This window comes from Schistocerca serialis, chromosome 12, assembly GCF_023864345.2.
Source record: "Schistocerca serialis cubense isolate TAMUIC-IGC-003099 chromosome 12, iqSchSeri2.2, whole genome shotgun sequence".
NCBI classification, from domain to species: Eukaryota; Metazoa; Arthropoda; class Insecta; order Orthoptera; family Acrididae; genus Schistocerca; species Schistocerca serialis.
In genome coordinates this window covers 144,063,901-144,090,894 of record NC_064649.1, presented here as the reverse complement: position 1 = coordinate 144,090,894, position 26,994 = coordinate 144,063,901, and the positions used below count along the sequence as shown (strand labels likewise).

Below are 26,994 nucleotides of genomic sequence, written 5' to 3'. Positions count from 1 at the left end.
GCCTTCATATGTGGAAGCGTTTAAATTCAGTTAAATATTTGGCTGATGGTATATTCGAATAAGTATGGTACTAATGAATATTGCAAAACTACAACTAACTCTATTCAAATAAGGTGGACACTACAATGCTTCAATATGTACTTAACAGATGTCCACAGTGCTTTGTCTTCTGCCTGCAAGCAAATCAGCAAATGGAAAACTATGAGTGCAACATTTCCAGAGAGAACATTCCAAACTAATAGTCAAAGGTGTAGGTGATATGCAGAAAAAATGGATATTATTATTCTGATATAAATATTCCTTCAATATTAATCACAATTTGATCTCATTTACAATTAAATTAAACCACAAGAGAAAATATTACTTTTATTAGTTACAGATGGGAGGTGCAATTAGTGAAAGACTATTCAGTACAATGAACTTTTATTAATAGTCAACATTATATAAATGTTGTTCTCATCATGAACACAACTCAAAACAGCTAATATAATCTATTTCATAAACAGCTATACCAACAGAAATAGTTTTAGCTATATTCTAAATATCCTAAAATCTCACCGACAGTTACAATACTAATCAAAAAATTTGTTTGGCAGTTTTGTAATATGGTTATCACTGTAAGCATGTCTTCATTAAGTGACTAAGAGTACAATAAAAGTTTTTGTCATGTTGACAACTTCATGATGCTAAATCAGAAATTCAACCATGTTACATTTATGGTAACAGTGGTAACATCAGTAATTCATAAAAAAAAACTGCAATATTTCACTCCTATGAGTCACATAATTTAAAAGTCACATACAAAACTGTCATTTATCAACAGTAAACAGTGCGGTTATCTAAAGATATAATTTAATGAACTAGTAATTGTACAAATTTCTACTAAAATGGTGGCAAAGGGAAATTAGTCTCAATGATTAGCATTACTTGGATGGCTGTATCCAGGGAAATTACACTCGTGTTATCTTTCTTATTTCCAAAATTATGTTACATGATAACAATGATATGATGTGTAGGACGACTACTGATTAAAGCAAGTTTCAAATGAATCTAGGCTGAAGCAAATTTGATGCTTTCACTTATGTGCGACACACAATTATTCAGCTCTGTCACTTCATACACGTACTTGTAATTATTTGATTCAGTATATAGTTAAACATCTTGAAGATGATCACTAATATTTCATTGTATTGTATACGAACACACAGCCAATGTATATACACAGCCAGCTTATTTGAAATAGACAGCACACATCTTTTCAGTCATGGATGACATAGGCCATAGCTTTCTCAAGCTACAACAAAAATCTGCTGGCTGATATTTAAGAAGCACTTACATTTAAGTATAATAAACATAAACATGTTCCATACTGACATTTTTCAGTATTTGTCTTCACAGCATTCAGCTGAAGACCCAAACACAAGAAGATGCATCATAATAGCAAATATCATAGCATATTATCAGATGTTTTGTAGTTTTAGTGCCAACTGTATAATTCTTAAATACTGAAATTCTTTATTGTGTATGGTAAATAAAGTCCTAATTAATGCAGCATTTGAAGTTTATTTCAGTTCGTAAGATTGTAGGAAATGACCATATGGCTTGCTGTTCACAGTACAAATTAGTGTCTGTCATGTAATAGCACTCAGCCTAAAATTAGTATCTCTTTTCCATCCATATTAAATGTATATGCTGTAGTGGTCAATATAGACATTTGAACATGAGATATGGAAGACAAGTACAATTGTCAGAATTAAAACTGTATTATCAAGATCTGATTAAACACAAGGAAATGTTGTAAGTAAAGAATATTGATTTTGATAGTCCCAACTGAAAAGGAAAGAAAGTGATGGATTTAGACAGCTCTTATACAGAAGGAAATTTTCTGCCATAGCAATAATATATGACTGTTACAAAATTATATACAATTAATGGGGTATCTTAGTATTTAAATCTAACATCTTTGTGCAATATACAATGTTTATCTTCCAATGTCCCTTTGGTAAATTCCATAAATCGAAAACATGGTCACAATGTCTTCAGCTACACCTTAACAATAAATACAGGTTTAATCAGATATAAATCATCATACCAATGTCATAAATAAGTAATATACCACATCAAAATTGGATCTATGGTATTTGTAATGTATTTTTTTTAGTATTCACAAAGCATATAAAACTATGGTCTTGTGTATACCTCACAAAAAAACCAACAATAAGAATTTATTAGATGATTGCTATATGTATTAGATGATCATGAGTCACTGAACACACTTCGATGGCTGGAGGTGACTTTAGATAATAAAGGCACCACAGTCAAACAATGGTATGCTTAATGATTAAGTCTTGAAAGCCCCAGAACACTTTCTGAGTGAAGTTATTTTCTTAGATTTCAAATGAGGAAATAATCCATACTTTTAAGTAAATGTTACACAGTCACTGGAGTCAAAGTTAAAACCTCTAAAATAAAATGATCAACATGAAATTTAATTACAGTTAAATCACAAGGCTGTATTACTGTAGACTCATCAGAATTAAAAAAAAAAAGCCACTGTGTTTTAAGACAATATGCTAATGAAAATAGTTCAGAGATAAACTTTCAGAAACAATCAAATAGTTTAATCCAGTAAATTGTCTGTGAAGACAGTCTTTTGCATTAAAAGGTAAATGTTTGTTCACTCTTATTTTTAAATGTGATTTAAGCTACTATGAAGTAGCAACATATTTATTGAAAATATTTCACTGTGTGTTATATTTCTATGTAGAAATCAATAGCTCCATTTTTCATTTCTACATGTCTCTAATGACTTTGGAATTACTGCAGACATACAGTGGATACTGATCAGAAAACTATTGCTGGTGATAATCCTTCTAGATATTAAAAGGCAAATTTTATTTGCCTAACAAGTATGATATTCTTATCAAATATTCCTTATAACTGCAGTAAAAAGAGTTATTATGTTTCTTAGCAGCACTATATGTTTTTGAGAATTTGCTGCTAGTACATTTCATTTCAATGATGTGTGCACTTCGAAAATATAATTTTACGTAAAGTGGGCAGTGCCTCAGAATAATAAGTTTGATATTTTCAGTTAATTTTGAAATATGAAGTTTAACGTATGTATTGTAATAGCTAATATAAAAATTTGAAAATGAGGTAAGGGAGAAAAGTACAATCATCAGAAACAACATTGTGATAAGTTGATTTTGTAATTCAGGAAAAAGACACAACTGTTCTTCTTTACCATGGTGCATATTCCCAGTTTAGGTCAGTTATTCTCAAAGCGAAGCTGTGAGGTGTATGTGTGTGCTTCAGACTCTCTGTGATTATACTGGGTGACTGATAATGTCTAGTTTTCCCTACCTGCAACTAGATTGTTGTTGCTGATGGAGATTCTGTTAAAGCATAAGTGGATAGCCACCCAACATCAGTTTATTTTACAGTTAATGGGATCATATGATTGCTGACTTGGTGTCTCCACTCATGGAGCTTTTATGATTGTGAATGTCCAGCAAAGCATATGAGTGCTAACTTGACATACCCAAGAAGCCAGTGCAGTACTAGAATAAACTTTTCAATGTTAGTGGTAGTAGAGTTGTGGGAAATCTGGAAAAGAAGAGAGTCAGAGTGACTGTCATGAAGGATACTGAAAATTAATTAGACTGATAAGAAATGAAGAGATATCCAACAGAATTGGTGATGAAATTGAATATATACAAAGAAATAACACTGAGTAGCAGGAGGTCTGGGATGATAAATATTGAGACATCTAGAAATAACTGCCCTGGTACAAAATGTAGAAACTGAGAGCAAAAACTGAAGGGGAATCCAGGGATTGGTATACATCCAATAAATAACTGAGGACATTTTGTGTATGCAATACTCTGAGACGAAGAGGCTGTCAGAGCAGCGGGTGTAAGTTCCCTGCTAGTAAATTGCTATCACAGTTTCTTTAATTTTTTTGGTAATCAGACTGTTTAACTGGTGGCAGAGCTCACATACATTGGTTATATTTGCCATGTAATAATTGTTACCATGTGCCTTAACCAACAGAATCACAGTTTAAAGTCATTATTATTGTTATGTGCTATTACTGACTGGGGAAAAAAGTGAATAATAGCAGTCCAAGTTTAACTGCCCTGTGGATCTTATCAAATATTAGACACTAAAATTTCTACCTGTTACATGCACACTGCTGAAATTATAATGCTATCTTCCGCACCAATTAACTCCATTATCAGCAACTATTCTTGCAGTTGTATATGAAATTCAATGTAAGATACATACTGTGTAGATCACATGACATCCTTTCATTTATCCCCTGTTACGTAACAGTGTTTTATATCTTGATTGCAACCGCGCACCTCACATCCATTCTACTGCTCCGTATCTCAACAGACTCCACACTGCTAACTCAAATAATGCCTATTACCAACACCAGCAGTGCTCCTACTAATGGAGGTTTCATTTTGATGAAGTAAAGCTTTCCTTTCTTACCACATTCTGTAACATCAAGTAGTATATCACACAGACATTGCTTAGACACATCAGAGTGACACCAAGTAGTGAACTGTTTAGTATTTTGGCGAGATTAACAAACTGTTGAATACCACATGAAAAGTAATACTGTTGGGAAACTGACTTTGTCGTGATTTCTTAACAGAAGGTTGTAGGTTCCATATGGATACTAACTGTTAGTATCAATGTTGTATAAATAGTTAAATTGTATTCCATTAACAATGTGGTGAAAATTGTAAATTCACTTATAGTATAAACTTGTTAACAGTTTTTGTGACTTCAATGTTTGAAAATTTTTATAAATTATTCTTCAGAGAACTTACATCAGTTAGCAGAGAACCAAGTTCAGCCTTAGATTAGGCAATATGTGGACCTTGCTGGGGCAAGTGAAACAGTCTTGAAAGAATTTTGTCCAAAAGCAGCATGTAGGAAACTGAGCTACTACAACCAACAAATCTCATGTACAAGAGGCCAAATATGCATGACATCTTGAAATCATCACCATGTGCAGGAAAATCTTAAAAACAGCAATCGGGGACCTTATGCTGAATGTGTCTGCATGGTTTGATACATTCAACACCTGACCTACAGATTACAAGGGTCATAGCCACTTGAACACAGATGATGAGATTCCATTGTGAAACATATCACTTAATTACATTTCTAGAAAAATGACTTTTGTTTCACTTTGCCACATGGTGTGGCCAGGTGGTTTGAGGCACCATGTCAAAGATTGTGCGGCCCCTCCCACCAGAGGTTTGAGTCCTCCCTTAGGCATGGGTGTATGTGTAGTTCTTTGCATAAGTTAGTTTAAGTTGGTTTAAGTAGTGTGTATGTCTAGGGACCGATGACCTCAGCAGTTTGGTCCCTTGTTTCACCTCTATGAAAACCTAAAATACCTGACCATGGATAGCCTGTCTGTGTACAGCTGGTCTGAAGTAACATGGATAACCCTGATATATGACAAACTCTTTGATGCAGCCAAATAGCAGTTTCAGGATGTAATAGCAAACATTGGGTACAGATTCTTATGGTGGAGCTAACACTTATAATATTTCTATGTGCTCAAACATTGAATTGGTATGTGTAATTTTATTAAGGCATTTTATAGTCCAAAAAGACTGAGTGGAGAGATACAATACATGTCACTAGTATCAGTGTGTAGGTTTTCACAAAAGTACTAAAACAGAACAACAAATTTGCCAGGAGATACCATTGCCATACAAATGAAAGTCATTGAAAGGAATTATCCTGTACTGAATATTACTCTTGACACATTTCCCATATAATTTCACAAGACATTGAACTTTAAGCTTTGTAGCCTTACTTTCTAGTTACATGGAGTACGGCTTAAGAATTTTTTTGAGGGGGCAGGGGGGAGGGAGAGCCACGAATTTCATCAGCAGCAAGTGAAAAAGAAGGAAGGGTGCAAGATAGTTTTTTAACATCCGAAGGATGACACCAGTGTCATTTGAGAGGTATCATGAGCATGGTTTTGACATGGGAGGACAATGACACCAGTAGTGTGATTTTCAACTAACTGTTCTGGCATTTGCCTTAAATGATTTAACAAAACTTTGAAAAATCTTCATATGGATACACATATGAAACCTCACTTTTCTCAATACAAGTCTACTATCTTCATCAGTCAGACATAGTTAATATGAGTAAGTGGAGGTAAATCATTGGTCTAGTCAATGGCAGTTGGTCTTGAGACTGCTGAATGTTTAAGTACTAGCAATTAAGTAAGGCCAACTGATGAAGAGTAAAACTTAGCATCTTCTCCCTATCTTAGTACTGGGTGTGAAATTTTGGACAGTGCGAACTATGTAAGTCACCATAAGCGATGGAATGCTAGACTGAGATACTAGAACCAGCTGACCTTTTAAGATACATTGGGATAGTTAGAAGAAGGAAGGGATGGGAAGGATGCTGACCGGAGATAAACAAATACATTGGCACCTGTGTTTGTTTACATTGTGCTGATCCCAGTGTACTAGTCGATACCAGGTTGAGGGAGGGGGGGCTGTTGGTATCCTGCTGGGGACGGCTGCACAGTTCACCATCGAGGCGGCTCTGTTTGACAGTGCACGGTGGCTCTGTTTGAGAGTGCAGAGCGGCTCAGGCCCCGTTTGACGGAGTGAGATGTGCCGGTCCTATTCGACCAGGTGCCCCACGCCGGCTGGCCCCATTTGACGGTGCGGGCCATGGCGCCGGTGCCCAGTCCTACTTTACTGTGACCTGCCGCAGCAGCGTGTCCAGGTTGGCCTTGGTGGTGACCTCGCGGGGTGCACCGTGGCCCGGCCGTCCCCACAGGCCACGCCACGTCTCGTGGTGCTTCCGGCTGCTCTCGCGTTCCTCCTGCACTGCCCTCTGCAAAAGAGACCACAGAGCTGGCACCACATACAAATGGAACATCAGATTTACAATGGATTGATCCATATTACATTTCTCTCCGTATAAGTTCAAAAAGAGAACACTGCAACTACTAAAATATGGTAGGTATAACTACATGGCACTGTGCTGTAAGCAATGAAGTCACTGTCAACACTTTTGGCTCACCACTGAGTGCAGTGATGGGCAACTACTGGGTTTCAACAGCCAATTGAATTCAGTCAGTTTTTTTCAGTTGAATAAAACAACCGAATAAAACTAATCTCTGTGGTCACTTCAGCAATGCAAATGTTTTCCACTCACTCATTGGGTTTCTTTGGTTTCTCTTAATGTGAGACAACTGGCTAACTTGTTCAGGTTTTCTCAGTTACACAGGATGTTTGGGTTAGAGGTATAAAAATACATTTGTTTATATTTTGGTACCTGTTAGGGTTTATAGCTTTATTTGTCCAACACTGTGCACAGAAGCTCAAGCATTTTTATGCATGTTGGTGCAGTTCAATGTGGGCATTGTTTGTAACTCATATTCATATGCATGACAGGTGTTATCACCTCTGACAATGCAAAGATCTGCTGTCTCAAATCTACATCTCGAACCTTTCTTCAGCAAGCAATGTTCTTTGTAAACCCCCACATACTGAAAACAACGGTGTCAGATCGGGGGACCAAGGGGGCCAGGCAATGGGACCATCCCCTTCTGATCCAACTCTCATGAAACGTTTTGTGGAGAAATGTGGCCACTGCCCCACGACAGTGGGTTGGGGCAATTTCCTGCTGCAGATGGCTCTGTTTGACAGCACACAGCCGAGACAGGCGTGTCCTGTCACTGTAGACTTGATAAAAGTGGGACAACAACACCATGCTCGTGTAATCCCATACACAACAGTTATGCCGGTTAGCTTTGCTACTGGTTTGGAAGATCGGTTCATCACTAAACAGCACTGCATTGAGGTAGTCGTCGTTTCTGTCTATATGATGCAACATTTCAACAGCAAAATCTCATTGTCTGTGGTTATCCTCAGGCTCAAAGTGATGGAAAAGTTGGAGTTCGTAAGAATGCAACCATAGATGTTTGTGCACAATGTCATGGACCACTGAACGTTCCAAGGTCTCTTCATTCACACCAGTTTCAAGATGTTTTCCAGCATATGTAATCACACTTCACTTTCCTCAAAGAGTCCTGTCTCACTGATAAATGGATTTATGTATGGGAGGATCCACATCCCGCCCTCTTTTGTACACCACTGAACGAGTGGTACAGATTGTGCCTCTGACAACCGCACCACTTGCTGCACCTTTCATTGTGGCACCTTCAGGAGTGCATCTGACTGCTGACACATTTGTGCATATGCATGTGTAAATGTACATAGTATGTGCCATAAGACTCAGTGAAATTCATGAAATGGTAACGATCACTCCATGTCTTGGAGGGTGTCTCTATCAACTATTAATTTAACAAACAACATAATACGTTGAGTTGTTTCGTTATAAGCTTGTGCATACCTCTAGTCCGGACAGCCTGTACATAAGCCATGGCAAGAGTTGCCAATTTTTTTACACAAAAATCGTGTATCTTAGCTGAACAAAAGGTAAATAAAAAGTGTATTTCTGAAAATGAATTATTTTCAAAATTCATATATTTATTCATCATACATGATAAGGAACTTCCGATATTAAATATTAAGTTTTGTCTGGTGTTACATGTTTAATAACAGATGTTACATTGTAAATTATGATTAAAATAATCAAGAATTACTATTAAATTCGAGCCAGTATGTACCCCTCTTTATATATATATATATATATATATATATATATATATATATATATATATATATATATATATATATATATATATATAGGGTGGTCCATTGATCGTGACAGGGCCAAATATCTCACGAAATAAGCATCAAACGAAAAAACTACAAAGAACGAAACTTGTCTAGCTTGAAGGGGGAAACCAGATGCTGTGGTTGACACGCTAGATGGCGCTGCGATAGGTCAAACGGATATCAACTGCGTTTTTAAAAATAGGAACCCCCATTTTTTATTACATATTCCTGTAGTACGTAAAGAAATATGAATGTTTTAGTTGGAGCAATTTTTTCGCATTGTGATAGGTGGCGCTGTCATAGTCACAAACATATGGCTCACAATTTAAGACGAACCGTTGGTAACAGTTAGGTTTTTTAAATTAAAATACAGAACGTAGGTACGTTTGAACATTTTATTTCGGTTGTTCCAATGTGATACATGTACCTTTGTGAACTTATCATTTCTGAGAACGCATGCTGTTACAGCGTGATTTTCTATAAATAGCAGATTAATGCAATTTATGCTCAAAATGATGTCCGTCAACCTCAATGCATTTGGCAATACGTGTAACGACATTCCTCTCCATTCCGTAATGTTCGCACATGCATTCACAATGCGCTGACGCATGTTGTCAGGCGTTGTCGGTCGATCACGATAGCAAATATCCTTCAACTTTCGGCACAGAAGGAAATCCGGGGACGTCAGATCCGGAGAACGTGCGGGCCACGGTATGGGGCTTCGACGACAAATCCACCTGTCATGAAATATGCTATCCAATACCGAGCTATGTGCCGGACATCTATCATGTTGGAAGTACATCCTCATTCTGTCATGCAGTGAAACATCTTGTAGTAACATCGGTAGAACATTACGTAGGAAATCAGTATACATTGCCGTGTTTAGATTGCCATCGATAAAATGGGGGCCAATTATCCTTCCTTCCATAATGCCGCACCATACATTAACCCGCCAAGGTCGCTGATGTTCCACTTGTCGGAACCATCGTGGATTTTCCGTTGCCCAATAGTGCATATTATGCCGCTTTACGTTACTGCTGTTGGTGAATGACGCTTTGTAGCTAAATAGAAGGCGTGCAAAAAATCTGTCATCGTCCCGTAATTTGTCTTATGCTCAATGGTAGAACTGTACACGATGTTCAAAGTCGTCGCCATGCAATTCCTGGTGCATAGACATAGGGTACGGATGCAATCGATGTTGATGTACCATTCTCAACACCGACGTTTTTGAGATTCCCGATTCCCACGCAATTCGTCTGCTACTGATGCGCGGATTAGCCGCGACAGCACCTAAAACACTTACTTGGGCATCATCATTTGTTGCAGGTCGTGGTTGACGTTTCACATGTGGCTGAACGCTTCCTGTTTCCTTAAATAACGTAACTATCCGGCGAACGGTCCGGACACTTGGATGATGTCGTCCAGGATACCGAGCAGCATACATAGCACACGCCCGTTGGGCATTTTGATCACAACAGCCATACATCAACACGATATCGACCTTTTCCGCAATTGGTAAACGGTCGATTTTAACACGAGTAACGTATCACGAAGCAAATACCGTCCGCACTGGCGGAATGTTACGTGATACCACGTACTTATACGTTTGTGACTATTACAGCACCATCTATCACAAAGCGAATAAAGTGGTCCAGCTAAAACATTCATATTTCTTTACGTACTACACGAATTTGTAATAAAAAATGGGGGTTCCTATTTAAAAAAAACGCAGCTGATATCCGTATGACCTATGGCAGCGCCATCTAGCGGGCCAACCATAGCGCCATCTGGTTTCCTCCATCAAGCTAGACGAGTTCCGTTCTTTGTAGTTTTTTCGTTTGATGCTTATTTCGTGAGATATTTGGCCCGGTCACTATCAATGGACCACACTATATATATATATATTAGCTTAAGGGCTTATTTAATAGCTTTTTTTAAGGTGACACAGAAATTTTTTTTTTGCACGAAAAACATTTGTGAAAATTCGCTGAATGTCTTTGAATTCTTAAGCGGCAGAGAAGTCAACTACCGCGTTATAGAATGTCGTTATTATTATTATAAAATATTCCCGTTATTATTATTATTATATCTTATTCATTAGTGAAGTGAACAGATTCATTAATTCGCCTTTATATAAAATTAGATATACGATGTAAATTCACAGCCTCTGAAATATTATCAGCTAACTAATTAATATACCGTTCTTTCATAACCATTACATGACAATGAGAAAAATGCATCCTCAATTTATTTTCGAAAATGTTTTATTTTAAGTGACTGAAAATTAATCTGAGAAACATTATTCTGTAAATCTGTACTATTCTGTCGAAATTCTTTTATCCCTTTTTCCATAATTTCCAGTTATTGACAGGAGTAGTCATTGTAACTTCGTTTTTGTGTCTAAATTTTTCTCTCGTTGTTAGACTCTTGACTACTCCTTAAATGAACTCTACATTAGCGGAGATACTGAGTTGCTGCAGCATTAGTCCTCAAGTACCCTTTCCACATCCCTTTGAAAATCTGAATTGTCAAAATCTATTGAGCTCACCACACAGCAACTGCAACCATTTATCCACTTTTATTTCATCGGATTATTCTAGGAAATACTGAAAGATAGTTCCCAATTTCTTTCGTTGTCTTTATTGGTTAGTAAACCTAGTGATCGCACAGTTAACGATTATTTTTCAATGAAAACCATTCAAAACCCCTCAATACACTAACAACCGTTAACATCGGTTTGTTGCAGAATACTAGAACATATTCCGAATTCGAGAATAATAAATTTCCTAGAGACAGAAAAGGTTACGTCCACGAATCAGCCAGGTTTCAGAAGGCATCGCACGGCAAAAACTCAGCTCGCCCTTTTCTCACATGATACACTGTGAACTATGGATGAAGGACACAGGCAGATGCCATATATCTAGGTTCTCGAAAAGCATTTGACACGGTACCCCACTGGTGACTGTTAATGAAGGTACGAGTGTATGGAATAGGTTCTTTTTAAGTAAAATAAACTAGTATTGTCCTCAGCGGCCAGTTTTTATCAGAGACAGGGATATCGCTGGAGCTGCCACAAAGAAGTTTGATAGGACCGAAAAAAAAAAATGTGTGTGAAATCTTATGGGACTTGACTGCTGAGGTCATCAGTCCCTAACCTTACACACTACTTAACCTAAATTATCCTAAGGACAAACACACACACCCATGCCCGAGGGAGGACTCGAACCTACGCCGGGACCAGCCGCACAGTCCATGACTGCAGCGCCGAAGACCGCTCGGCTAATCCTGCGCGGCTGATAGGACCGCTACTATCCTACATGTTAATCAGTGATTTCGTAGACAGGGTGGGTAGCAATCTGCGGTCGTTTGCTGATGATGATGAGGTGTACGGCAAGGTGTCGAAATTGAGTGACTATAGTAGTATACAAGATGACTTAGACAAAATTTCTAGTTGGTGTGATGAATGGCAGCTGGCTGTCAATGTGGAAAAATGCAAGGTAATGCAGATGAGTAGGAAAAACAAACCCGTTACGGTGAGATACAGCATTAGTGGCGTCCTGCTTGACACACTCGCACCTTTTAAATGTCTAGTCATAACGGTGCACAGCGGCATGAAACGGAACGAGCGTATGAGGATTACGGTAGGGAAGGTGGAGGGTCGAATTGGGTTTATTGGGAGAGTTTTAGGAAAGGAGACCACGTGTAAGGCTGCGTTCACACTGCCGGCCGGGCCGGGCCGGGCTGACGCGTACTGGCTCGACTCGTGCCTAGCCAGCTCAGGCCGACGAGTAGTGCATTCACACTGCGCGCCGCGCCGAGCCGGGACGGCGAAATGGGGGAAAATCCACTTCTCCGATTTTCATGTTTTAAAAATTCTTAGCGGTATATAAGACTGCGCCACATCGTTTTATGAACTCATTTTTTCCTTAAAAGCTTTACTTACGTCGTGAAAAAAGAAAAAGTCTACTTTTCGTTTCACGTGATTTCTTAGTTTCGTAACGCTTCCCAACCGATTTTGAAGAAAGTATGCGGCTAAAAAATCTGATTTTTGTACACGTGGTAGTGCAACATCTTAGCTTCGTATTGAATCATTTATCTTTCCATATTTCTTAACAGTCATTGTGAAATGATGCTATTTGTCAACGTTGTGCACTTGATTTACAAATCTTGTAGTGAAAAAGTTATGTAGCCGGTAGCTTACTGTTAGATCCGTTTCAGACCATACATTCTTGGGAATGAAATGTAGCTAAAAGTACCAAAAAGTTTTTGAAATGATAATGATACTGATATCTGTCTCTGGTCTCAAGTAATGCGAGCTATTCAGTGGCGTCAGTGCCGCGTCCGCAAGCCACGGAGTTCGTGCGGTTACAGCTTGGTTTAGTGTAGTCATATAATGCAGGACAGAAAAAAACTAATTACTAGTGATCAGCGCAGACCTAGTGCCGGTCATCTGCTATGCTTTTATAATTGGCCACACGTCGCATCAGAAAAGACAAACAATTATTTGTCATCAACATCCTGCAATTAGTATGATGTACATTTCGTATTTCGAACTAAAAGATAACTGAAGCGCAATTCTGTAGTCTCGTTGTCTACTTTGACGGAAAAAATAATGGAGAGTTAATGAAACTACTGTAGATCGGCACAGATGTGCGTTTCATTGTTCTTCATAGTTTTTTTTTTTTCTTCCTTGGCGGGCTGCGCTGCACTGTCAAGGTAATCCCCACTCATTGGCTAAATGGCTGGCCGGAGGCCAAATAAATAAATTTAAAAAGATCCCCACCCTTCGACAGCTGACAAGCAAGTCAGTAGAAAACGCAGCTGCAGTCAACAGTTGCTCGCCTTTAGCTAGTCTGTGCTGTCGTGTAGAACAATGTCTTCACTCTTTTATTGGTATTGTTTTGACTCTGCAGTAACTCGTCGAGTTTTGAAGTACAGAAGAACTAGGAGGTTATGGGTTCATCCCATAAATAGCGACAGACATTTAGGAGAGTTTTTTTCTTTATATGAAGAACTTAAAAACTATCCTGAAAAATTTTATTCAAATTACAGAATGAATCATAATACATTTCAGTATATGCTGCAGAACATTCAAGACAAAATTTCTAAACAGAACACAAATTTTCGCAGAAGTATAGCAGCAGAAGAAAAATTGTGTATAACGATAAGGTAAGATTCGTTAGTACACACTTTTTGGTTTGCAGTAGAACTTTGTACAGCATTCACTACATCCAATTAATTGTAGCCATGCTTTTGTATTTTAAATTTCACAAACGCTTACCTCTGAGGGGAAGAGAGTTTATGGGACTCCTGAGAATTATTAGGAAGTAATTAGCTTCGTCATTTTGGGTAATGTCTTGCTGTGCCTTCAACAAAGAATCGCAGAAATAATCCTTCAGAATTTTCCAACTTTTTTCTTCTTTTTTCTTCATGATGCAGCGCTTGGCTGTGGTGATGGTTCATCATGTGGAGCCACTGATGACCTCACAGAATTCTTTTCATTACCTTGTAGGATAGACAGATTGATAGGCGAAGAGTTTTGAGATAATGCCCTTTGACTCAGTGGTTGTATTTCCACTGATAAGGAGCTGCCACAGCGTGACTTTACAATGCATTATCATCTGGTAGGGACACATTTCCGTCCCTCAGTGACACTCATATCTGTCTCCGTTTGCAAGTAAATGCGAACTATTCAGTGGCGGCAAGGTATTGTTGTAAATGCATGTAAATACGGTAGATTAAATAAATGAAATAAAAGTAATTTCGCATGTATCATCATAATAAACGTAATTTTTCCTCACTGATTGTGAAATGTGAGGTAACATCTTAAAATAAAAGACGTGTGCAGTCACACTTGTGAAGAAAGCAGAAGGGAGACGTGTGATGCGTGTACTGCAGAAGCTGTAGTGCTGCTCCACAGGCTCGCGCCTGCGGTCGGCTCGCGCCGGCAATATTAAACACTCGGGATGTCGCCGGCTCGGCTCCGGGAGGCTCACGCCGTGTCGGCGCGGCCCGGCCGCCAGTGTGAACACCGCAATTCAAAACCATGTGTTTGATATCGAAGCGGGCGGCGGCCCGGCCAGGCTCGGCTCGGCCCGGCCGGCAGTGTGAACGCAGCCTTGCTTTATTGTTGGGACCGCACCAGGTCCGATAAAAGGAAGAGATTAAAGCAGTTGAGAGGCGGGCTGCTAGATTTGTTACTGGTAGGTTCGAACAATACGTAAGAGTTACAGGGGGACTTGGGGAACTCGAATGGGAGTCCGTGGAGGTAAGAAAACTTTCTTTTCGAGGAACAGGATTGAGAAAATTTCGAAGACTGACAGTTGAAGTTGAGTGCAGGATTATTCTGCTGCCGCCAACATGCGTTTTACGTAAGGACCATAAAGATAAGATCCTTGAAATCAGGGACCGATGGCCCTTCAATCCCACAAACCAACCAACCAAGCCGCGTGGGATTAGCCGAGCGGTGTAAGGTGCTGCAGTCATGGACTGTGCGGCTGGTCCAGGCGGAGGTTCGAGTCCTCCCTCGCGCGTGGGTGTCTGTGTTCGTCCCTAGGATAATTTAGGTTAAGTAGTGTGTAAGCTTAGGGCCTGATGACCTTAGCAGTTAAGTCCCATAAGATTTCACACACACACAACCAAGCAACTTCAGGACATACAGACATTCTTTTTTCCCCCGCTCCATCTGCGAGCGGACCAGTGGTACAGGGTACCGTCCGCCATGGTGGCTTCCGGGGTATCTATGTAGATGCAGATGTAGACATGGTTGTAGCGGAATTCTGACCATGATCGTCAATTACTGAGACATACTCACACTCACGCAGCCAGCCTTTTAGTCACTTAGAAATGCGATGACCACAAAACACTGTGCAAAGTACGGTCGTATGGGTCATGACGCGAAATTTCTGTCTGAATCGAGGAGTTTCTGGTAGGTTGGACTGAGCGAGTTATCTTGCACGGGGAGTCATCGTCAGATGTAAAAGCAACTCCGGATCTGCCCCAGGGAAGTGCGCTGAGATCCTTGCTATGCTATTCCGGTTGTATATTAATGAACTTATGGACAATATTCGTAGTAAGTTCAGAATTTATACAGATGATGCAATTGTTTTAAATATTTATAAATGTAAAATTGAGCATATTAATGAACTTGTGGACAATATTCATAGTAAGTTCAGAATTTTTACAGATGATGCAACTGTTTTAAATATTTATAAATGTAAAATACGACTTAGCAAACAAATGGTAATGAGATGGGGTGCTATTAATATCAATGGGGGCTACTCTGGGAAGAAGGTAGAGCTGGCAGAGGCTGCAAGTAAGATGGGGCTGGACGTTTTAGCTGTTAGTGACATTCAGGTAAGAGGTGGGAAAGAAGAGGAAGTGGGAGAATACAAGGTCTACGTGTCAGGAGTCAAAGCAGGAATAGCACAATGGGGTGTAGGGCTTTACATCAGGCAAGAAATGGAATCCAGCGTAGTTGCAATAAGGTATGTAAACAAACGACTGATGTGGATAGATTTGACAGTGTCTAGCAAGAAAATTAGGATTGTGTCAGTATATTCTCATTGTGAAGGGACAGAGCAAGATAAGATGGATAGTTTTTATGAGGCACTCAGTGATGTAGTTGTTAGAGTAAAGGACAAGGACAGTGTTCTGCTCATGGGTGATTTTAATGCCAGGGTTGGAAATCGAACAGAAGGGTATGAAAAGGTTATGGGTAAATTTGGAGAGAATATGGAGGCCAACAGGAACGGGAAACAACTCTTGGATTTCTGTGCCAGTATGGGCTTAGTAATCACAAACTCCTTTTTTAAACATAAGAACATTCACCGGTATACTTGGGAAGGCAGGGGAACGAGATCTGTCATTGACTATATAATAACAGATCAGGAAGGCTGTGAGGGACACACGTGTATTCAGGGGATACTTTGATGACACTGATGACTATTTAATCTGCAGTGAAATTGGGATTGTGAGGCCGAAAGTGCAGGAGTTCAGGTCCATATGTAGGAGGATAAGAGTGGAGAAACTTCAGGATAAGGAAATCAGGCACAAGTACATAACAGTGATCTCAGAAAGGTACCAGTTAGTTGAATGTAGTCAATTACAGTCATTGGAAAGGGAATGGACAAGGTACAGGGACACAGTACTAGAAGTGGCTAAAGAATATCTTGGAACAGTAGTGTGTAAAAGTAGGATGAAGCAAACAGCTTGGTGGAATGATACAGTCAAGGCAGCCTGTAAAAGGAAAAAGAAGGCGTATCAAAAATGGCTACATACTAGAACTCAGGTAGACAGTTATGTTGAAGAAAGAAACAAAGCCAAACAGATAATTGCAGTATCCAAGAAGAAATCTAGGGAAGACTTTGGAAACAGGTTGGAGACATTGGGTCAAGCTGCTGGAAAACCATTCTGGAGTTAATTAGCAGTCTTCGAAAGGGAGGTAAGAAGGAAATGACAAGTATTTTGGACAGGTCAGGAAAACTGCTGGTGAATCCTGTGGATTCCTTGGGCAGATGGAGGGAATATTTTGAAAAGTTGCTCAATGTAGGTGAAAATACGATCAGTAATGTTTCAGATTTCGATGTACAATGGTATAGGAATGATGATGGAACTGGGATCACATTTGAGGAAGTGGAAAAAATGGTCAATAGATTGCAGTGCAATAAAGCAGCTGGGGTGGATGAAATTAAGTCAGAACTCATCAAATACAGTGGAATGTCAGGTCTTAAATGGCTACACAGGATAATTGAAATGGCCTGGGAGTTGGGACAGGTTCCATCAGACTGGACAAAAGCAGTAATCACACCAATCTTTAAACATGGAAACAGAAAAGATTGTAACAACTACAGAGGTATCTCTTTAATCAGCGTTGTGGGTAAAATCTTCTCAGGTATTGTTGAAAGGAAAGTGTGAGTATTAGTTGAGGACCAACTGGATGAAAATCAGTGTGGGTTTAGGCCTATTAGAGGTTGTCAGGACCAGATCTTTAGCTTACGGCAAATAATGGAGAAGTGTTATGAGTGGAACAGGGAATTGTATCTATGCTTTATAGATCTAGAAAAGGCATATGACCGGGTTCCTAGGAGGAAGTTATTGTCTGTTCTACGAGATTATGGAATAGGAGGCAAACTTTTGCAAGCAATTAGAGGTCTTTACATAGATAGTCAGGCAGCAGTTAGAGTTGACAGTAAATTGAGTTCATGGTTCAGAGTAGTTTCAGGGGTAAGACAAGGCTGCAACCTGTCTCCACTGTTGTTCATATTATTTATGGATCATATGTTGAAAACAATAGACTGGCTGGGTGAGATTAAGATATGTGAACACAAAATAAGCAGTCTTGCATATGCGGATGACTTAGTTGTGATAGCAGATTCGATTGAAAGTTTGCAAAGTAATATTTCAGAGCTAGATCAGAAATGTAAGGACTATGGTATGAAGATTAGCATCTCCAAAACGAAAGTAATGTCAGTGGGAAAGAAATATAAACGGATTGAGTGCCAAATAGGAGGAACAAAGTTAGAACAGGTGGACGGTTTCAAGTACTTAGGATGCATATTCTCATAGGATCGCAACATAGTGAAAGAACTGGAAGCGAGGTGTAGCAATGCTAATGCAGTGAGCGCTCAGCTACGATCTACTCTCTTCTGCAAGAAGGGAGTCAGTACCAAGACTAAGTTATCTGTGCACCGTTCAATCTTTCGACCAACTTTGTTGTATGGGAGTGAAAGCTGGGTGGATTCAGGTTACCTTATCAATAAGGTTGAGGTTACGGATATGAAAGTAGCTAGGATGATTGCAGGTACTAGTAGATGGGAACAATGGCAGGAGGGTGTCCACAATGAGGAAATCAAAAAAAACTTGGAATGAGCTCTATAGATGTAGCAGTCAGGGCGAACAGGCTTAGATGGTGGGGTCATATTACACGCATGGGAGAAGCAAGGTTACCGAAGAGTCTCGTGGGTTCAGCAGTAGAGGGTAGGAGGAGTAGGGGCAGACCAATGAGAAGGTACCTGGATTCGGTTAAGAATGATTTTGAAGTAATAGGTTTAACATCAGAAGAGGCACCAATGTTAGCACTGAATAGGGGATCATGGAGGAATTTTATAAGGGGGCTGTGCTCTAGACTGAACGCTGAAAGGCATAATCAGTCTTAAATGATGATGATGTAAAATTGTGCATATCAATGAACTTGTGGACAATATTCATAGCAAGTTCAGAATTTTTACAGATGATGCAATTGTTTTAAATATTTATAAATGTGAAATTGTGCACTTCACAGAATGAAAAAATTAGTATCCTATGAGTATATTATCAATGAGTCAGAGACGGAATCTGTCAATTCGTACAAATAAAATGGCGTGGCCTCCCGTAGGGTAGACCGCTCGCCTGGTGCAAGTCTTTCGATTTGACGGCACTTCGGCGACTTGCGCGTCGACGGGGATGAAATGATGATGATGATTAGGACAACACAACACCCAGTCCCCGGGCGTACAAAATCTCCGACAAAGTCTCGAATCGGGGCCCTTAGGGTTGACATTCTGTCGCGCTGACTACCGGGGAGTGGACTCATACAAATACGTGGGTGCAACATTTTATAGTGACATCAAATGGAATGATCACATAGGCTCATCAGTGAGTAAAGCAGGTTTATTGATGGAATAGTGGGGAAGTGAAATCAGAATGCAAAAGAGATTGCTTACAAATCATTTGTGCGACCCACACTAGAATATTGCTCAAGTGTGTGGGGACCCTTACCAGATAGGAATAACAAGGGATAATAAGCATAAACAGAGAAGGGCAGCACGAGAACGAATGGTCACAGATTCGTTTGATACGCAGGAGAATATCATAAAGATGCGGAAGAAACTGAACTGTAGCGCTCTTGATGATAGATATTGATTGTGCTCACAAATCCTACTTACAAAGTATGAAGAACCGACTTTGCATGATGACAAAGACCGGTTACAGCATACATGGAGGTATTTAAACAACCATTCTTGCTGAATTCCATACGTGAATGGACCAGGAAGAAACCCTTGTAACTGGTAAAATGGGTCGTACCCTCTGTCGAACTCTTCACTGGCGTTTTGAGGCGGTAGATGTAGATGTAGAGTGTGGCAAAGGCAGTCTGCTGAGCGATGCGACGATCTGCTGTGACGTCAGCACCACATCTCGCACGCACCCGGTGACAGCTACTGAGCACGCGGATAACTGCGTTTCTACGACGAGTAGCCACAAAGTTTTATCCCGTCGAAAATATCATTCTGCAAACACGGAACTGCGTATTTGCCCTTCAATGTGATACCTTTTGACGACGATAGATACCTCGATATAGATCTTAATCTCGATATAGAAACTTCGTGCACATGGTTGTTGTCTTGCAAACGTCCCCATATGTTGACTCATGAAACGAGACGTGGCTGCACGATCCGTTGCAGCCATGCGGATAAGATGCCTGTCATCTCGACTGCTAGTGATACGAGGCAGTTGGGATTCAGCACGGCGTTCCGTATTACCCTCCTGAACCCTGAAGCAATAAATTGCTATTTGATAGTCTTGTGTCCTGTCAACAGATGTCGTTACGATCCTGTTCTGCACGGAAGATGGCATCCCGATCAACGGACAGCCGAGTCAGAATAACGTCAGGGCATCTATCAAGCGGGATAGTGTCTGCAGGACAGAGGGTAGTCCCACATATGCATGTGCAGTATGGCGCAGAGAAAACGCCAACCAGACTCTCTGCTGTGGAAGGCCCTAGGAAGAATGGAAGCAGGGGACTGATGACCTCAGAAGTTAAGTCCCATAGTGCTCAGAGCCATTTGAACCAAGAATGGAAGCACGGCAGTCGGAAACTGATATGGCCCGAACGCTTGATGTGAGCCGTTCTGTTGTTCCTCGGATGATGCGAGAGTTTACAGAGACAGAAGCTATATCCGGGACACCAGCACAGGGCCGACTACGTGTGATACCAGAAAGAGAGGACCGTTATTTGGCTGTAAGGGCACTACGGTACCGCCTCAGTACTGCCCTGCAACTGGCATCTGACCTCGCAGCATCCACTGTGTTGTATCGAGGCAAACGGTGTAGAGAAGGCTTCAACAGAGTGGCCTTTACTGTTGGAGACCTGCTGCCTGTTTACCTTTAACGTATCTTCACAGAAAAGAACGTCTAGAGTGGAGCCGTCAACATGCCACCTAGACGTAGAGCAGTGGGCCAACGTTCTTTCCACAGACAATTCTCGATTGGGTTGGAGAGTGATTCTGGACGGATTTGTGCCTGGAGAGAACGTGGAACACGATTGCTGGAAACAAACATTGTGGAAAGAGACCGATATGGAGGCGGATCCGTAATGGTGTGGGCAGGGATTATGTTGACCACTTGAACACCACTTTATGAAATTCTGCAGCTGAGTCGGCCAGGTTTAACTGCTGTGAGGTATCGTGACGAGATCTTGGGACCTCATGTGCTGTTGTTGCTAGGTGCTGTGGGCCCAGACTTCTTTCTGATGTGGTCCCGGCAGAGGTTCGAGTCCTCCCTCGGGCATGGGTATGTGTGTTTTTCCTTAGGATAATTTAGGTCAAGTAGTGTGTAAGCTTAGGGACTGATGACCTTAGCAGTTAAGTCCAATAGGATTTTACACACATTTGAACATTTGAACATCTTTCTGATGGACGATAATGCTCCACCTCACACAGCACGGATGGTCGATGTTTTCTTGGAAACGGAAGATATTGCACGCATGGCGTGGCCTTCTCGCTCTCCCGATTTGAATCCCGTTGAACATAGGTCGACGAGACCTTGAGACACTAGATGGTTTCAAATAGATTACATAATGGTAATACAGAGATTTAGGAACCAAGTTTTAAATTATAAGACATTTTCAGGGGCAGATGTCGATTCTGACCATAATCTATTGTGTATGAACTACAGATTAAAACTGAAGAAACTGCAAAAAGTTGGGAATTTAATGACATGAGACCTGGATAAACTGAGAGAACCAGAGGTTGTAGAGAGTTTCAGAGAGAGCATGAGGGAACGATTCACAGCAAAAGGGGAAAGAAATACAGTAGAAGAAGAATGGGTAGATTTGAGAGATGAAATAGTTAAGCCAGCGGAGGATGAAGTAGATAAAAAAACGAGGGCTAATAGAAATGCTTGGATAACAGAAGACAGGATGAAATAGATAAAAAAACGAGGGCTAATAGAAATGCTTGGATAACAGAAGAGATACTGAATTTAATTGATGAAAGGAGAAGATAAAAATGCAGTAAATGAAGCAGGCGTAAAGGAATACAAACGTCTCAAAAATGAGATCAATAGGAAGTGCAAAATGGCTGAGTAGGAATGGCTAGAGGACAAATGTAAAGATGTAGAGGCATATATCACTAGATCAAGACAGATACTGCCTTTAGAGAAAAAGAGAACCACTTGTATGAATATCAAGAGTTCATATGGAAATCCAGTTCTAAGCAAAGAGGGGAAGGCAGAAAGATGGAAGGAGTATATACAGGCTGTATCTTAGAAGAAAGATTAAGGAAAGGCAAACCTACGTTTCTAGCATTTGTAGACTTAGAGGAAGCTTTTGACAATGTTGATTGGAATACTCTCTTTCAAATTCTGAAGGTGGCAGGGGTAAAATACAGGGAGCGCAAGGCTATTTACAATTTGTACAGAAACAAGATGGCAGTTATAAGAGTCGAGGGGCATGAAAGGCAAGCAGTAATTGAGATGGGAGTGAGGCAGGGTTTTAGCCTCTCCCCGCTGTTATTTGTACATTGAGCAAGCAATAGAGGAAACAAAAGAAAAATTCGGAGTAGGTATTAAAATCCATGGCGAAGAAATAAAAACTTTGAGGTTCGCCGATGACATTGTAATTCTGTCAGAAACAGCAAAGGACTTGGAAGAGCAGCTGACCGGAATGGACAGTGTCTTGACAGGAGGGTATAAGATGAACATCAACAGAAGCAAAACGAGGATAATGGAATGTAGTCGAATTAAGTCGGGTGATGCTGAGGGAATTAGATTAGGAAATGAGACACTTAAAGCAGTAAAGGAGTTTTCCTATTTGGGGGGCAAAATAACTGATGATGGTCGAAGTACAGAGGATATAAAATGTAGAATGGCAATGGCAAGGAAAATGTTTCTGAAGAAGAGAAATTTGTTAACATCGAGTATAGATTTAAATGTCCGGAAGTCCTTTCTGGAAGTATTTGTATGGAGTGTAGCCGTGTATGGAACGTGCACGATAAATAGTTCAGACAAGAAGAGAATAGAAACTTTCGAAATGTGGTGCTACAGAAGAATGCTGAAGATTCGATGGGTAGACCACATAACTAATGAGAAGGTATTGAATAGAATTGGGGAGAAGAGGAGTTTGTGGCACAACTGGACTGGAAGAAGGGATCGGGTTGGTAGGACATGTTCTGAGGCATCAAGGGATCACAAATTTGGTACTGGAGGGCAGCGTGGAGGGTAAAAATCGTAGAGGGAGACCAAGAGATAAATACACTAAGCAGATTCAGAAGGATGTAGGCTGCAGTAGGTACTGGGAGGTGAAGAAGCTTGCACAGGATAGAGTAGCATGGAGAGCTGCATCAAACCAGTCTCAGGACTGAAGACTACAACAACAACAACATGCAAGGACGATGTAATTGAAGGCAATATTATGGAAATGGAAGAGGACGTAGGTGAAGATGGGAGATATGATACTGCGTGAAGAATTTGATAGAGCACTGAAAGATCTAAGTCGAAACAAGGCCCTGGGAGTAGACAAAATTCCTTTAGAGCTACTGACAGCCTTGGAAGAGCCACCCCAGACAAAACTCTACCATCTGGTAAGCAAGATGCATGAGACAGGCAAAGTACCATGAGACTTCAAGAAGAATAGAATAATTCCAGTCCCAAAGAAAGCAGGTGTTGACAAAGCAGGTGTTGACAGGTGTGAAAATTACCGAAGTATCAGTTTAATAAGTCACTGCTGCAAAATAGCAGCGGGAATTATTTACATACGAATGGAGAAACTGGTAGAAGCCGACGTCGGGGAAAATCAGTTTGGATTCCGTAGAAATGTTGGAACACGTGAGGTAATACTGACCCTACGACTTACCTTAGAAGCTAGATTAAGGAAAGGCAAACCTCCATTTCTAGAATTTGTAGAGAAAACTTTTGACAATGTTGACTGGAATACTCTCTTTCAAATTCTGAAGGTGGCAGGGGTAAAACACAGGGAGCGAAAGGCTATTTACAATTTGTACAGAAACCAGATGGCAGTTATAAGAGTTGATGGGCATGAAAGAGAAGCAGTGGTTGGGAAGGGAGTGAGGCAGTGTTGTAGCCTCTCCCCGATGTTATTCAGTCTATACATTGAGCAAACTTTAAAGGAAACAAAAGAAAAATTTCGAGGAGGAATTAAAACCTATGGAGAAGAAATGAAAAACTTCGAGGTTGGCAGATGATATTGTAATTCTATCAGAGACAGCGAAGGACTTGGAAGAGCAGTTGAAAGGAATGGACAGTGTCTCGAAAGGAGGATATGAGATGAACATCAACAAAAGCAAAACGAGGATGATGGAATGTAGTCGAATTAAATCAGGTGATGTTGAAGGAATTAGCTTAGGAAACGAGACACTTAAAGTAGTAGATGAGTTCAAAGCCGCACCCTGAGCTGGTGAAAGCATGGTGACTCTGAAAGGGTTATCCTGTCTGATGTCCTTCCTAATGACGCAATGATCATCTCTGAAATGTTTTGTGCTACCCTCATAAAATTGAAGACGCAACTTACGTATGTTCTTCGCCACGAAAATTGAAACGAACTCCTCCTTTCAATGACAACGCAAGGAATCACTAAAGTCTGTGCACACCAGGGGAACACAAAACTTCACTGGACTGCTCTTCCTCATCCACCCTACAGCCTGCACCTCACACCTTCCGGTTTTCATCTATCTGGCCCAACGAGGGATGAACTGTACAGGAAACAGTACGCGGTTGATGGGGAGCTCGCAGATGTGTCGAGACACTGGCTCGGATGTCGAGCAGTAGACTGGTACCGTGCGGGCATGTATCCCCTCCCAGTAAGATGGCGCAAGGCCGTCACACTGGACTCAGATTACGTTGAAAAATAGGGTTTTTTAGCCAAAAGAATGGGGAATGGTATGGTGTATTGTAATCCTCAATAAAACCAACCTGCATTCAGAAAAAAAATCTGATTCATTACTTATTGAGTGGCCCTTGTAAATGCGAAACCTGAGGAATTGAAAGTACAGACTGTTGATGCAACAACCCAGTCCATCAAATTTGAAAACGTTCCATTCATTCACAGAACACAATTTGAATGAGGCTGTGTGTGACCGTAGTGAGTGAGGGGTGAGATTTCCTCGCAGCTATTGCCCGTGTGGTGTGTTAAGTTGGCACTACTGTACTGTACCTGCTGCTCCTGCTGCTTGGTGGTCACCTGGCGGGACAGCTCCTGGATGTAGTCACTGCCCGACTTGAGCCAGGACCGCGGGCTCGCGCTGCAAAGTAAACAAACAAGGCACAGCGTCAGAGTGTCCGGGCAACAGAGGCCGGCCGGGGCTCGCCTACACTACGTGGGGGGAGCTACACACCTGGGGGGCTCGGAGCGGACGCGGGTGACGTCAGTGGAGGCCAGCGGGTGCCTCGGCGCCTGCGGCGGCCGTCGCCTCGTCAGCAGGGGTACCAACTCCACGCCGCCAGAGTCCTGTGGGCACACGCAACACATGGCATTTACCTGGGCACTGATGAGGTGCAGGGAAAATGGCTGTACCTAGTAGAATAGTGCTTCTTTTTGTTGCCCAAGTTTGATCCTTGGTTAATACACTACTGACCATTAAAATTGCTACACCAAGAAGAAATGCAGATGATAAATGGGTATTTGTTGGACAAATATACTACAACTGACATGTGGTTACATTTTCACGGAATTTGGGTGCATTTGGGATCCCTATCAGGTCGGATTAAGGGAGTACATAGAAGCAATTCAGAGGCGGGCTGCTAGATTTGTTACTGGTAGGTTTGATCATCATGAGAGTGTTACGGAAATGCTTCAGGAACTCAGGTGAGAGTCTCTAGAGGAAAGGAGGCGTTCTTTTCGTGAATCGCTACTGAGGAAATTTAGAGAGCCAGCATTTGAGGCTGACTGCAGTACAATTTTACTGCCGCAGACTTACATTTCGTGGAAAGACCCCAAAGATAAGATAAGAGAAATTAGGGCTTGTACAGAGGCATATAGGCAGTCATTTTTCCCTCGTTCTGTTTGGGAGTGGAACAGGGAGAGAAGATGCTAGTTGTGCTACGAGGTACCCTCCGCCACGCACCGTATGGTGGACTGCAGAGTTTGTATGTAGATGTAGATGTAGAAAGCAGTATCCAGAACAACCACCTCTGCCCGTACTAACGGCCTTGATACGCCTGCGCATTGAGTGAAACAGAGCGAAGGCGTGAACAGGTACAGCTGCCCATGCATCAAGAGTAGTGACTGGCGTATTGTGACGAGCCAGTTGCTCGTCCACCATTGACCAGACGTTTTCAGTTGGTGAGAGATCTGGAAATTGTGATGGCCAGGGCAGCAGTCGAACATTTTCTGTATGCAGAAAGGCCCGTACAAGACGTGCAACATGCGGCCATGCATTATCCTGCTGAAATGTAGGGTATTGCAGGGATCGAGTCGGGTCATTGCACATCTGAAATGTAACGTCCACTGTTCAGAGTGCAGTCAATGCGAACAAGAGGTGACCGAGACGTGTAACCAATGGCACCCCATACCATCACACGGCGTGACACGCCAGTATGGCGATGACGAATACAGGCTTCCAATGTGCGTTCACAGCGATGTCGCCAAACACGGATGCGACCATCGTGATGCTGCAAACAGAACCTGGATTCATCCGAAAAAATGACGTTTCGCCATTCGTTCACCCACGTTCGTCGTGGAGTACACCATCGCACGCGCTCGTCTCTGTGATGCAGCGTCAAGGGTAACCACAGCCACAGTCTCCGAGCTGATAGTCCATGCTGCTGCAAACGTCGTCGAACTGTTCGTGCAGATGGTTGTAGTCTTGCAAACGCCTCCATCTATTGACTCAGGGATCGAGACGTGGCTGCACGATCCGTTACAGCCGTGCGGATAAGATGCCTGTCATCTCGACTGCTAGTGATACGAGGCCGTTGGGATCCAGCATGGCGTTCTGTATTACCCTCCTGAACCCACCGATTCAATATTCTGCTA

The 26,994-nt window shown here is 41.2% G+C and overlaps 1 protein-coding gene across 1 annotated transcript in view; it reads right to left on the bottom strand.

Annotated features, from left to right (window-relative positions):
* Positions 1–509: 509 nt before the first annotated feature.
* Positions 510–26,994, bottom strand: part of LOC126428230 (uncharacterized) — a 362,438-nt gene continuing 335,953 nt past the window's right edge. The window contains exons 8-10 of the mRNA XM_050090146.1: positions 25,355–25,467; positions 25,174–25,261; positions 510–6,894 (exon numbers count right to left, since the gene is read on the bottom strand). Coding sequence (XP_049946103.1) covers positions 6,748–6,894; positions 25,174–25,261; positions 25,355–25,467 — 348 coding nt within the window. The 3' untranslated portion in view covers positions 510–6,747. The remainder of the gene's footprint in view (positions 6,895–25,173; positions 25,262–25,354; positions 25,468–26,994) is intronic.